General features: G+C 41.0%; 1 protein-coding gene across 1 annotated transcript; it reads right to left on the bottom strand.

The window, feature by feature from the left end:
- Window positions 1–1105: 1105 nt before the first annotated feature.
- LOC109628524 (scavenger receptor cysteine-rich domain-containing group B protein) lies at window positions 1106–12547 on the bottom strand. Its single transcript, XM_069510088.1, has 12 exons — window positions 12115–12547; window positions 9589–9728; window positions 8771–8803; window positions 7111–7149; window positions 6310–6612; window positions 6144–6212; window positions 4253–4567; window positions 3710–3778; window positions 3407–3475; window positions 2942–3256; window positions 2174–2257; window positions 1106–1908 (listed from the first exon to the last, which is right to left on the bottom strand). The coding sequence occupies exons 2-12, from the start codon at window positions 9722–9724 to the stop codon at window positions 1592–1594; spliced, it is 1749 nt and encodes a 582-aa protein (XP_069366189.1). The 5' UTR covers window positions 9725–9728; window positions 12115–12547; the 3' UTR covers window positions 1106–1591.

The following is a 12547-nucleotide window of genomic DNA, read 5'->3' as shown; positions in this document are numbered from 1 at the left end:
TTTTAAAATTTTTTTTGAGTCTATGATTACAATATAGTATGTTGTCATACAACTGTGTATGTACACTCCAATTGTTTGTGAAACCTCCCTTGTTACCATGGATATAACATGTCCTAATATTTCTGTTGCTTGTAGTTTTAGTGGGTGTGAAACTGGGAATTAATGCTGATATGCTAAATCCTTTTATCATGAGTCATCAAACACACCCTGCAGGTCATTCTGCCTGTCTGTTCCCGCAGACACTGAACGGTTATGAAATGGATCAATCAGCTCCTACTTTGCTCTTTTTGTCTCTTTACCTTATTCATAAGTGTCTGAATGTGGTGTATTTTATGTAGAGATCAAATGATCTGTGATCGTATTTTACTTATCAAAAATGCTAATTTATGATCCTTAGTAAAGTATGACAGTCCCATTTTGAAGGCTTCTTCAAATGCAGCCGACAAATGTGTCCTTCCATCCTCGAGAAGTGAAGGCTGCAGCAGATATATTCTTCTTCTCTGCCCGACCTTCAGTGATGAACCGTTTTTCAAAGAGGTAATGACGATTAGGCGTCCAATGCTTCAACTCAACTGAACACTTAACAGTACACGTGTTAAAAAACCAAGGGGCCAACGTTAGCTCTGTAGCTAGGCAACGGTAACAAGGGCGGGACGAGTTGGAGATGCAGATCACAGAAATCCTCTGTAGTCCACACCATCTCATTTCGGTTCAGCCTTTGTGGTCTTCAAGGCTCACAAAGGGGGCAGTCAGGTGGACCATGTCCTCTGAAGGATGCAGCCGCTGATTTGAGACATAACAAGTGGCAACTGTTACCAACCTAAATCAGTATGTTATTAACCAACTTCATTTTATTATTGTTTTTATAATATTACAATTGTCTTGAGAACTAAGATAGCTCCTCCTCTCTAATTCTGATTAATCTCATTCTTTTTGTCTCTCTTATAAAGACATAATGCATTTACTAAAATCACCTTCTTTCAATAAATTCAAATGATCAAGTCTCCAGATGTGCTATTAAAATAATTAAATAATTAAATAGATGTACATGTTTAGTACAATGATAAAAGTAGCTATTGACTGTTTATACACCAAAATTATAACATATACTGAAAAATAATGTTTATTTTGTCACATGTAAATGATTAGTTACAGTTATTTATATGTGGTTTCACAGGACACAATTAACACATTAATAGATACTGTATATTCACAAGATGTAGCATTTATTTGTGGATGTTTCTGTTGCACTTCGTTGGTGTGTAGTATATTTGTTACTGAACAGGTAACCATGCATATTGTGAATTGTGGATCTGATGTAGAAAGTATATACATATACAGTTAATATCTTAACATTATAGGCAAAAGAAAGAGACACTGTAAAAACTGTGTACACTGTATTTTATGTCATATATTTATTTATAAAGTGCTTTATAGGCATAGATAGTAATAATATATAATCATGCTGGGGGTGGTGGAGTATTCCTTCAGCAACTCGAAAGCTGTTATTTACATTATATATACAAGTCCCATGTTGGTGACTCAACCTCCTCCTACCCATGGTGGAAATGGGAGTGTGGTTCAGCGGAAATCACGACATCGAGCAGGTGACGCCGGCATCTTCGGTGTGGTCACAGTTGTGCACTTCCCAGGATATATGGGAGCACTGCTGCAGAGAGGCCTCTGCACCTGTGCACTTCAGATTGTCCAGCAGGATTGCTCCATTCCCAGGCCCAAAGAAAGCCTCTACCCGGGCTGCTGCGGCCTCTCCGCAGCCCAGCTGGCGACACACGACCTGAGCGTCAGGGAGGTCCCAAGCATCATCACACACTGTGCCCCATGTAGAATTTGAGTACACCTCCACCCGACCTTCACACCTGTGCTGGCCACCAACCAGTCTCACCATTCCTTCAAAAAGCAAAGGAGAGTCAAACAAATATATATAAAAAATAATAATGATAATAAGTCAGTTTGCACTTATATGTGACACTTTTATGTAGCACTTGTGGTTTGGCTTTTCTGAAGCAAATTGTACTTGCTGTTCTGGGTTTGTACCCCCATGGTTGAATGCACTTATTGTAAGTCACTTAAATGATATGTAATGTAATGTTACAAAGACACTTCGAATGAAATCCAGTCCAGAGGAAATTAGTTGAAGATATGTTTGACCTACCTTCAGAGGGCTGTGTGGTGGTGGTGGTAGCTGTCTGTTCCGTTGCTCCAAAGTCACGTTGAACTCCGCCGTAAAAGTCAAGTGCTAGGAGAAGCAGAGAAATAGTAGAAAAAAAACTGTAATCCTTTTGAGTCATGGGCATACTCAGGAAATATCAGATCTCAAAAGCATTAGCAAAGCTCTTTTATAATTACTCCACTGATCAATATAGGAAGCCGCTTGCCTGGTTCCCATGAGGAGAGATGCACTGCACTTTGCAGAGACATGTGTTTTTGTAATGTTCTTAATGCTTGCAGCCATCATTGTCACACAGAAGCATACGTTATGTCCTTGTTTCCAATTCTAATTACCTGCTAAAGGCGGACTTAATCTAGAGCACTGATTAAAACTGCTGCATTTAAAAAACAAATGTACAACCCTGTTCTCCTTCTGAACTGTAGCCAAAGATATGCCATCTAAGGAAAGTGTGTATGTGATTTTGCCTCAAAAAATTCCGATTTGGCCTGAGGGCATGCGGTGACACTGATGTGCCCTGACTCATCTAATGAATTTTTCTATGTTCTCATGGGTTGTCTCCTCCTCAGAGTACTACAGACATGCATTGCAACCACACAGCTCAGCAGGGCGGGCTCAGACGACTCTGTGAGTAGGAAATGTTCTCTTTTAGTGGAACTAAAAACTGATGACTGAAGATGAATGTTTTTGAGATTGAAGAGTATCATTGTTTCTATGTTTTGTGTCATAAATCTGCTTAGAGTCAGGTCTTACATAGACAGATAACACCAGCGTCCTCATGATGACCACAGTTGTGTAGACCCCAGCCCAGGTGGAAGCACTGGGTGAGATCCCGTTCAAAGCCAGAACATTCCACGTTGTCCAGCAGGATGGGTCCATTGCCGTAGCCAAAGTAGGCCTGGGGCTTGGCGGCGATGGCAGGGCCACAGCCGAGTTGCCTACACACCACTTGGGCATTAGTTATATCCCAGCCATCGTCACACACCGTCCCCCAAAGACCTTTGTATTGGACCTCGACACGACCCTGGCAGCTACTGTTTCCACTCGACACGCGGATGGCTGGTTTGGCTGCAGGAATAAACAGGTTTGTACACCACTGCAAATTTTAGAATATGGGTGTCTCTGCTAAAAAATATGTATTATCAGCAGGTGTTAAAGACAATAACATTTTAATATGTATTTTGGTTTACAAAGAAGAAATCAGTTGAGTTTTGGTACCTTTTGTTTGAGCAGTTGTGGTAACAGTTGTCGTAGTTGGTGTGTCAGTGGCTGGAATAGTTTCTGTTGCTGGAGGAGAATTGTAATACAAGACAAAACACTTTAGTATCTTTGTATAAAGATTACTGAGGGATTATTCTGTCGCACACTTTCACCACCATGTTCTGCAGCACTGTGGCGCAACACATTGAAAGACAATCGGGGGAGAACTGGCTCACCCTGCTGGTCATTTGGTAAAAGTTCCCATTTTTTCAACTAGGGGAAAAACTTCAGCTAGACCTACTGTGCAGTATAATTGTATACCTTCAGTGTTAAATGTTCTCCAGTGTCCTCTTGGGTTTTGTGTCACCACAGGAGCCTCTGAGGTTAATCCTGAAGTGAACAGAAATGGAAATTAAATTGTTTCATAAGCAGCACAATTTCTATGATTTCCTTACAAAATCTATTTACTAGGAAAGTTCTATTAACACTATTGTTGCTCAACATTACTCCCTGACTTATTCTCTAAATATGGTCAAGTTAGAGCATGGCTCTAAGTATAGCAATGTCACTGTGTGTTGTTCCCACTTTGGTCAAGAATGAAATTTGTGGATTGCCATGACATTTATTGCAGACATTTATGGTCCCCCGAGGATGACTAAATGACTGTCTTTGGCTATCGCCTGACTGTTCTCTAATAGCAACAAGATTCACAGTTGTATTTCCCAACAACTTCATCAGTGTTTAGTTTATAGTGCAAGTAGATGCAAATTATATTGTACAATTATTATTATTACCACTATTATTATTATTATTATTAGTCCTGCTTTACATTCATCATATTCTATGACTATGGGAGCAGCGTACCAGTGCAGGTGACTCCAGCATCCTCATGATGGCCACAGTTGTGTTGTCCCCAGCCCAGCCTTTTGCATTTAGACAGGTCCGGCTCATAGCCATAGCAGTTGACATTGTCCAGGAGAATCAGGCCGGTACCATAACCAAAGTAGGAGTTGCTGTGAGCGTTGACTTCCATACCACAGCCCAACTGTCTACACACCACCATCGCGTTATTTATGCTCCAGTCATCATCACACACTGTCCCCCAGTTTCCCTGGAAGTAGACCTCGACCCGTCCCTGACACTCAGAGTGTCCATTCACCAATCGGACAGCACCATCTCCTACACCAAGAGGGATAAGAAGGGATTTATAGAGACTGATGTTCAGCACATTTTTCTATCTACTACATTTTTAGACCCTTTTTAAATCTATGTTAATGTCAAATGTGGTGATTAGGAGGTAACAGTAACTATAGCTGTTCAGATTGTGTGTGAGTGAAAGACGACGATGACTAAGAAACACTGATACAGAGAATAGAGAAGGGCGTGGGACTATACAATACATATTTTGGCTCCAGAATAAAGTTAAGGTAATCTGATATTGCACTCAGCACATTGTGTCACCTTATACCTTAGCACAGACAAAAACACACCTTTACAAGAGACAATAGAAATTCTCATGTGACCATCATTTAAGTAAATCAATCATCTCAATAGGTTTCACCAAACATCTAGCAAGATGCATCGCTTGTTAACTAAATAGACTCCTCTGAGGGGTAAAGGGGGAAAAAACAAGAGTGTATGTTTTTATACCACGAGGCTTCCTGCATTTTGAAATCACCCTGACAAAATAAGCCAGCGTTCATTATTTAATGAAAGTGAAAATGTCCTTGTATTTTGTGGTGACATCTGGCGTGCCACCTGTGAGCTAGTTATGTGGGGGGTATGTGCCATTTGATTTTGACCCTGGATCATAAAAAAACTATTTCATCAAACTGTCCTGACATTTAATTCCTCTGAATACACAACATAGTTTTCTCTACTGTCAAAAAAGAGGTTATGCATTTTCTAATTTGAGTTGGAAAGAGATGACCACAAGAGTAATGCTCTGATCTTTTTTAGCACAGAAGCAATTCTGTCTTTATGCCTTTATGCTATTAAGCCTGATGGCATGATTCCATCGTCTCAGAGCTGGAGCACATATTCATTCATTTGTTTTGACCGTTGATTAATGCCACATGGACGTGAGCTTTGTGATTTGCAGAGAGCACATTTGATGCTGGGTGAAATGTTTATAGACCTGCCAAAACAGATTTGTTTGGCCACTAGGAGGCAGTGGAAACAAAAAGGAGAAAAATCACTGATATTAAATCACTTTTTATGTGAATGTGGCTACTACGTTAGCAAACTGTTGCCTATTAGCATTCAGAGTGTTCCTCTTCACCTGATGAATGAAGTTCTGTAAAGTTTAGGTTCTGATTTGGTCTCCAAGTACTCATTAGAGGAAATGTCTGCATCTTTAAACTATAATTTAGACACTGAAATCCACTTGCTGATTGAATGTATATGTCATGAGGTGGCCTTCGCTGATTCGTCAGGGTCCTGTCACCAGGTCACCTGTCTCGTTTGCAGCTAATAACCATATTCTTCCTGTATTCGCATCGGCACGTGAATCCCCAGTGTGTGAGAGGTCACATGATGTCTTTGTTGCTGCAGCATAGTGGATATTCAAAGCTGCCAAAAATGACAATATGGGAGCAGTGAAAGTGAACAAAAAAAATGACAGGGGGGGGCATTGCTGTACAATCAACCTTTTCACATACAAGTGGTTATGTAATACATTGATCAAATGTTTATTAGTGCATGTGTTTATTATTATCATCTTAGCCAATTGAGATAAAAGCAGGGGTGCACTTACGCAAACCATTTTTGTCCCAGGGTGGCGTGGCAGGACCCCCAAAGCCGTTTGCCCCCACCATTGCTGGTTCTGGCAGCAAAAAGAGGAAAACAGAAAAAGAAGATGCAGTAAATGAAAAGGAATTCTCCACTGGCTCAGCCAAACTAAAGTTTTATGAGGGCCCTACCTCTGCAGGTGACACCCACATCCTCATAATGGTAGCAGTTGTGGATACCCCAGCCCAGACTTCCACACTGGCTGAGGTCTGTTTCATGTCCTCTGCAGTCCACGTTGTCCAGCGCTATGAGCCCCAAGCCTTGTCCAAACCTGGAGCTGCTGCCCATCTCCACGGCCACCCCGCAGTCCAGCTGCCTACACACCACGTTAGCATCCACCATGTCCCAGTCGTCATCACACACTGTGCCCCACTCGTCGAAGGAGAGCACCTCCACTCTTCCCTCACACCTGTTGCGTCCATTCACCAGTTGCACTTTGAAGACACGAGCAGGCAAAACTGTCAAGGCCTCTCTATGACTGATTCATTTTGCTCAACACAACTGAAATTTCTGTCATTGAGTGAAGTGAGGAGGTTCAGGTTGTGTGGTTAAGATCTTTGGCATTTGAAATAGAAAATGACAGACTTGTAAGCTCTAGTGTAATGATAGCAAATAGCAAGAAATGCATCCCTCTGTAATGAGTCTATTCCTACCAGGTTAAGCCACAAAATAAGCCACATGACTCCTTGGAATTGAAAGAGGTGGATGTAGGAGGGTGGGAGGTTGCATAGCAAATAAGTGGGGATTATGGAAATGGAGAGCTGGAAAGTGACCTTGTTTAAAAAGCCCCAGGCACTGATCTACCTCCTGTACTTTCTTTCACTGACACACAGCCGGCTACTGATCCTTGCCGTGACCTGGATGCAAACATGTTTTCGACTGATCATGTGTGTCTGGGCAGGTGGAGTTTTTCCCATAGAGTTTGTTCTTACCTTGAAACGGCGTCTTCCCTGAGGTTTGCACTCCATTGGCTGAATCACGAGGGAGGAGGGGATATGGGAGAGAGGGAGAGAGAGAGTATGGCCAAATTATTTGTTGAAAGGAGGATCTTGGCCTTCTATAGTTACTGTACTCTATATCTACTATATCTATTTTCCTGTAACACTAGACACAGAGCGAAGCCACAACAGGAGGCCTGTTCAGTCTGTTCACTTCACCAGTTACAACAGAATATGCTAACTTGTTCCATTAATTTTTAGCCATGCTAGCAACAAGGACAGGGAGGGAACATCTACATCTACCTATAATTCCACAAACATCTGTCTGTCAGTCTGTATTTGAAACACATATCTCAAAAACTGTACATCTTGTCGATTTCCCACTTGGCATGTGTATTGTTGACGGCCCAAGGAAGTACAGTGAGTGTCGATTTCAGTGTGATTTGGAAACATGATAACTTTAGAATTAATTAAAATTTAATAAAGAGGAAACCAGTGATCCATAACAGTCAGCAGGGTCGGGAAAGTGTGCTGTGGATAGAGTTAACATGGCTTCTTCTATGTCGTCGGATAAATTACTGCAGCAGTTGGAAACTGGGTCACATTGTGGGTCAAAATCGCCATCATATACTCATTTTACTTTTTTTATTTCACCACATTGGATGGACACACAGACATTCACGTACACTGATCTCCATCATGGCAGCAATCTTCAAACAAATAACTTGTAGGGCAATTTGTCTTCAAATAGAAGCAAAACGTTGCTTGAAACATGTAACAATGTATGAAAACATAACACCAGTTAAGTAAATCATTCAAACGTATATATAAACCACACATGTGGTTTGTAATAGAGCTAATTCTGTTTCATTTTATGAAAAACATTGATAATAAAGTCTTAGGATGATAATAGTGTTTTAACCTCACTCTGCACCATAGACTGTTTATGAAAAGCTGTGCACACAAACAATAAATAGTGACATTATATTGTAGCAGTGTTTGAGGAGATCTAATGATAAGGAATAATTCTTTAGTAGCCCTGCAGCATTAACACAGGCCAAGCAAACAGCTCATCCCAAACAGGCAGGTTCAGAGCGAGCACTGCGCCAGAGCGATATTAGGTGATTCATAACTTCTCCCCTATAGCTCCACCATCTGTTCATTAATTTAAAATTAAGTTTATGGCCAAATACACACAGAATTAACACGACAATCCCAATCCAAAGAAAAGTAGATTATTTCATTCAGACCATATTTGTGTCATATACATCTGATACATCTGAGATTTGATTGTTTCAACACAACATATATTTTCCCAAGATGTCACTGGAAGCTGATTCTGAGCCTCTAAAGAGGGCATCCCAGCGCCTGAAGACTTATATCTCAGGTTTCAACAGCTCATAAAGACACCAGAGGGATTTTTTTCAAGCATCCCATCCAATGTAGGCCAATTCACAGGCTTCTCCCATTTGTTTATGTCAGTGGAACATATACAGTGTATACATACAAAAAGCTATCATTTTTTTTAGCCTCAAGTTATAATGATACGCCTATTTACAGTGTCACATGCAGCTTCTGCTCCAGTTTGTAGTCTGGGAAGACATTATTCCTATTTTACAAAGAATCTGTGAAGTCAATATCAAATGTCACTTACTGGATACAGCACGCTTGTTTATTTTCACATCCCCTGAAATTAGAAGACAAACAAAATGTTAGTAAGGCACATATTTGGATAGCTGCTGGCTCTGTGAGGAGACAGAACCAATGAGCTGATGTCAGCACATCTGATGTCTCTCTCTATATGTTGATCCAGAAATGTCCAGTGAGTGGAATTGATCCTGGTGCCCTTCAAAGTAACCGCAGGGCTTTCAGCCAGCCATCACTGGTAAACACAGGCCAGACAGTAACTGTGGACACAAAGGCAGTGATCTACAGGGAGTTCGATTCCAGGTACACCCGGTTCTTAAGCAGTATTAACGCCTCCAACGTGTGGATGAGCAGTGACACACAAGAAATGATCTCATATGTCACATTCTGTCCCAGTTCATGCCAGTAGTCATCGTTTTCCCTTGAAACCAACTTCTTAAATGTGATGCTTCTCAAACAATATTTAGTCCTTTGACTGGATTTGCTTGGAGAATGTTGATGGGTCTTATTTTAAAAAGTTTTATTGAAAAAAACAAGGGCACAGGAGACAGTAAATGAAAGTAGTACCGCAAGAATCACTTTCAATCTTCGTGTAACCTCGGCCAATAAATGAAATATTACCCCTTTAAGAAATGATATAGCTGCTCTACTCATGACTTGCCTTTGAGAACTTGAGACAAGTGCAACAAACTTTTAAGGCCAATTACTCTATATATATATATATATATCCCTTTGTTCCCCTAAATTATGAAAATACAATGAAAAATCAATTCTCCCCTGATCACTTCTAATCACAGCCAGTAAGATGTAAGCCCACTCACTCACCGAGTCGCAGCAGCACACTGACGGCCACCAAGATCAGGGATCCCAGCAGAGTTACCAGGAGCCAGACGGCCGGGTTCCAGCACCTCCACTCGCTCTCCACCACACGCTGGCTTCGCATGGCTGCCTGATTGACCATCTGCCTGAAACACACACCGTCACACACTCTCATCCGGCTCCTCAAAGTCCTCACGCACTTCTAAAAGTTGTAGACCAGAATGTGATAGTACTACAAAGCAATCACTACTTTTGTCCTGCTTCAGAGTAGCCTAATTATAGTATTGAATTGTTTTGGCTGATGGAGCCTGCAGCTATTGTCATTGTGCTGTAGTAAGTATTGATGGTGTAATCTGGGGGCCAGGCTTTGGGAAATGTGTACCTCAAAAACTGTTTAAGTGTGATCTACATCACTGCGTATGAAGTTGTTTGGATGTTCTCAAGGCATACAATCTCTTCTGGGAGCAAACCAGGAACATGTGACAAAGAGTTTGTGTTTCCCCAGACATGAGCATGTGCTACCAACTAGTTCTGCTATTGCCAATAAAACACCAGGGAGTTGAGTTTCATTGCTGTTTTGAAAACACAAAATGGCTGCCGTGCACCGCACTGGCAGCGGATAACGAAGGCTGCAACAAGAGGATCAGGGTGGAGTCTGCTACACTGAGAGTTCTAGAGCTGAGGAAGGTTAACGTCCGAGCTGGCCAGCATCATCAACAGCTGGGGGAGGCTTGTGTTACAGACAGAGGCAGGCACCTGCCTTTGTGCTTTTCAAGGGGATTTTCCTCCAGACAGAGAATATTGGGATTCACAGTCAATCACTCAATAATCAGTGTTAGATAGGAATATGGCAGACACTCAATACCCTGCATTCTTCACCACTAGGAAACTGAGATGAAGGACATTTACATTATACTGCTAATGGATTAAAATTTAGAATGTCTAAGAAAAAGGAAGTGTGAGGACGTAATTGAAAATGGGGCTTTTTGGCAAGTTTTACCAAAAATAATATCAATAGAGTATTATACACTGAAAGAAAAGTGTTGAACGAACTTCAATTTGTGAAAATACAATTACTTTAATTTGTTCAAATTCAAATTAAAGGTAATATTAACAAAATTGTGGGGGGGGGAACTACTGAATTCAACATTTTTGTCCTTCCTTTGGCATAAATGTCCAAGAAACTAATTGGGGAGTGTTTTTAATCATATTGCTACTAAGAGACTATGATGTGTTGTTCAGCCTTGTGTTGTTTGTCTCTTCACTCGTGCAGAATTCCCCCCTGACCTTACACAGGAATGTGTATTAGGGGATGATGAGGGGAGAATTTGATATTGGCCCCTCGAGATAGTGGACATTCCGAGCCCAGGGGGCACAAAAAGACATTTCTGCTTTCTGTGGTCCCCATCGTCAGGCATAAACTGCTGCTTCCTGCAATCTGTCACTAGAACCCTCCAAAACGCTTAGGCACCTGATGACACTGACTGCAGGGGCGCCTCTCGTCTCCTTGGTGAGCAGGAGGCAGGAGGAATAGGGGACGGAGTGGTGTTAAAATCTTGAGCCATTGAAGAGTGTACAAAAAATTATCTCCAGTCCATGGAGGTAAAGTTAACACATCGGCACCCTTTTGGGACATTTGTGCCATGACAACACTAAACAACAGTCAATGCAACAACTATTTAGTTTTCATCCAGGCCCGGTTTCACTTGACTGTTGCATTGTCATAGGTTCAGCTCATGGGGCCAACAGTCCACAGAGAAGTAATTGTGCATCAAATTGGGAGGTGGGGATCTTAACACCAGCTCAGCGCTCCAGAACCACAGTTGCGGGCCGCATCAACAAACCATTCGAAACTCTGGGACAAATGGCTCAGTTATGGGATGAAAAATAATCTAGTCCCCAATGTTATTTTTTTCAATACTCCATTCATTGTAGGATGTAGCGCAGATCCGCTGGGGAATAATGTTGCCTTTTGTGTCGGCTCTGCTTCCCCTCCCTTCTCACTTCCCTGCACTGAGAAATAGCTGAAAGAGCTCAGCCTCACAAAAAATACCCCTTAATGTCTGACCAGAAAATAACACTGTCAGTGTCTTAAATGGAGAGAATCCTGATCCGTTTAAACAGAGAATCAATAGATATGTCAGCATGTTTATCTGAATGTAGCTTTTTATTGCTACGGTCCTTTTTGCAGTTTCATGTAAAATGTGACGAAATATAACAGAAAAAAATCATGTGTGTCCTTGATCGATATCAGTGTTTAAACAATTCCTAGAATATGGGTATTGTATAAACATTTATGAATTTTTATCTAAAAATGTATAAAGTATATAAAGGTTTAGCATCTTAATTAAGTTCTATCCCAGAGGTTGAACATTTTCCCATTGAAATAAAGTCCCAATTATAAAGTAAGCAACTTCAGTATTTTAAATTACAACCCAGTTACTTGTCAGAGGTTCATGTTGAAAATCATCATTTTAGTTGCATAAAGCAAACAAATGAGCAACTCAATATTTTATAAAATAAAATACATACCTGTATTTATCTTCTGCCAGAATAAAAAAAAAATGTAAAATTTGTTTCCTTCCACCAGAATACGTGCAGAAAAAAGTGTCCTCGGAGCTTGAACAGCAGGCAGCTTAATCCCACAAGTCACTCAAAAACCACAGATACTTTGCGTAGAAATTGTGGCAGGAAATTCAGTGATGCGTGTGTTTGGTCTTTCATCTCCTTATAACCCAGCTTCACTATAAGTACCTGGCTTCAGTGACAGGGATTACGTAAAAAAACACTAAATACCAGAGCATTGTATAGTAATATTTTAACGCCCTGTATCTGTCTATACTTAAAAAGAAGCTGCGGGAGGGGCAAAAAAAAAAAAAAAAAAGACAAAGACAATGAAAGCCAACCCTTCACTGGTAACCCTGCATCTCCAGTTTCAGGTAGAGCTCACAGAAGGTGCGGTCCT

This window comes from Paralichthys olivaceus, chromosome 15 (assembly GCF_024713975.1).
Source record: "Paralichthys olivaceus isolate ysfri-2021 chromosome 15, ASM2471397v2, whole genome shotgun sequence".
Classification (NCBI taxonomy): Eukaryota; Metazoa; Chordata; class Actinopteri; order Pleuronectiformes; family Paralichthyidae; genus Paralichthys; species Paralichthys olivaceus.
The sequence above is the reverse complement of the archived record's forward strand: the minus strand, read 5'-3'. Positions and strand labels throughout refer to the sequence as shown.

What these genes read in the sequence shown, in the direction of transcription:
- LOC109628524 (XM_069510088.1), bottom strand. Translation starts at nt 9,724, where the DNA reads ATGGTCAATCAGGCAGCCATGCGAAGCCAGCGTGTGGTGGAGAGCGAG. An exon ending in GAGAACATTTAACACTGAAG is followed by an intron (nt 3,476 to 3,709) that starts GTATACAATTAT and finishes ATTCTCCTCCAG; the next exon opens with CAACAGAAACTATTCCAGCC. An exon ending in CACCACACAGCCCTCTGAAG is followed by an intron (nt 1,909 to 2,173) that starts GTAGGTCAAACA and finishes TGCTTTTTGAAG; the next exon opens with GAATGGTGAGACTGGTTGGT.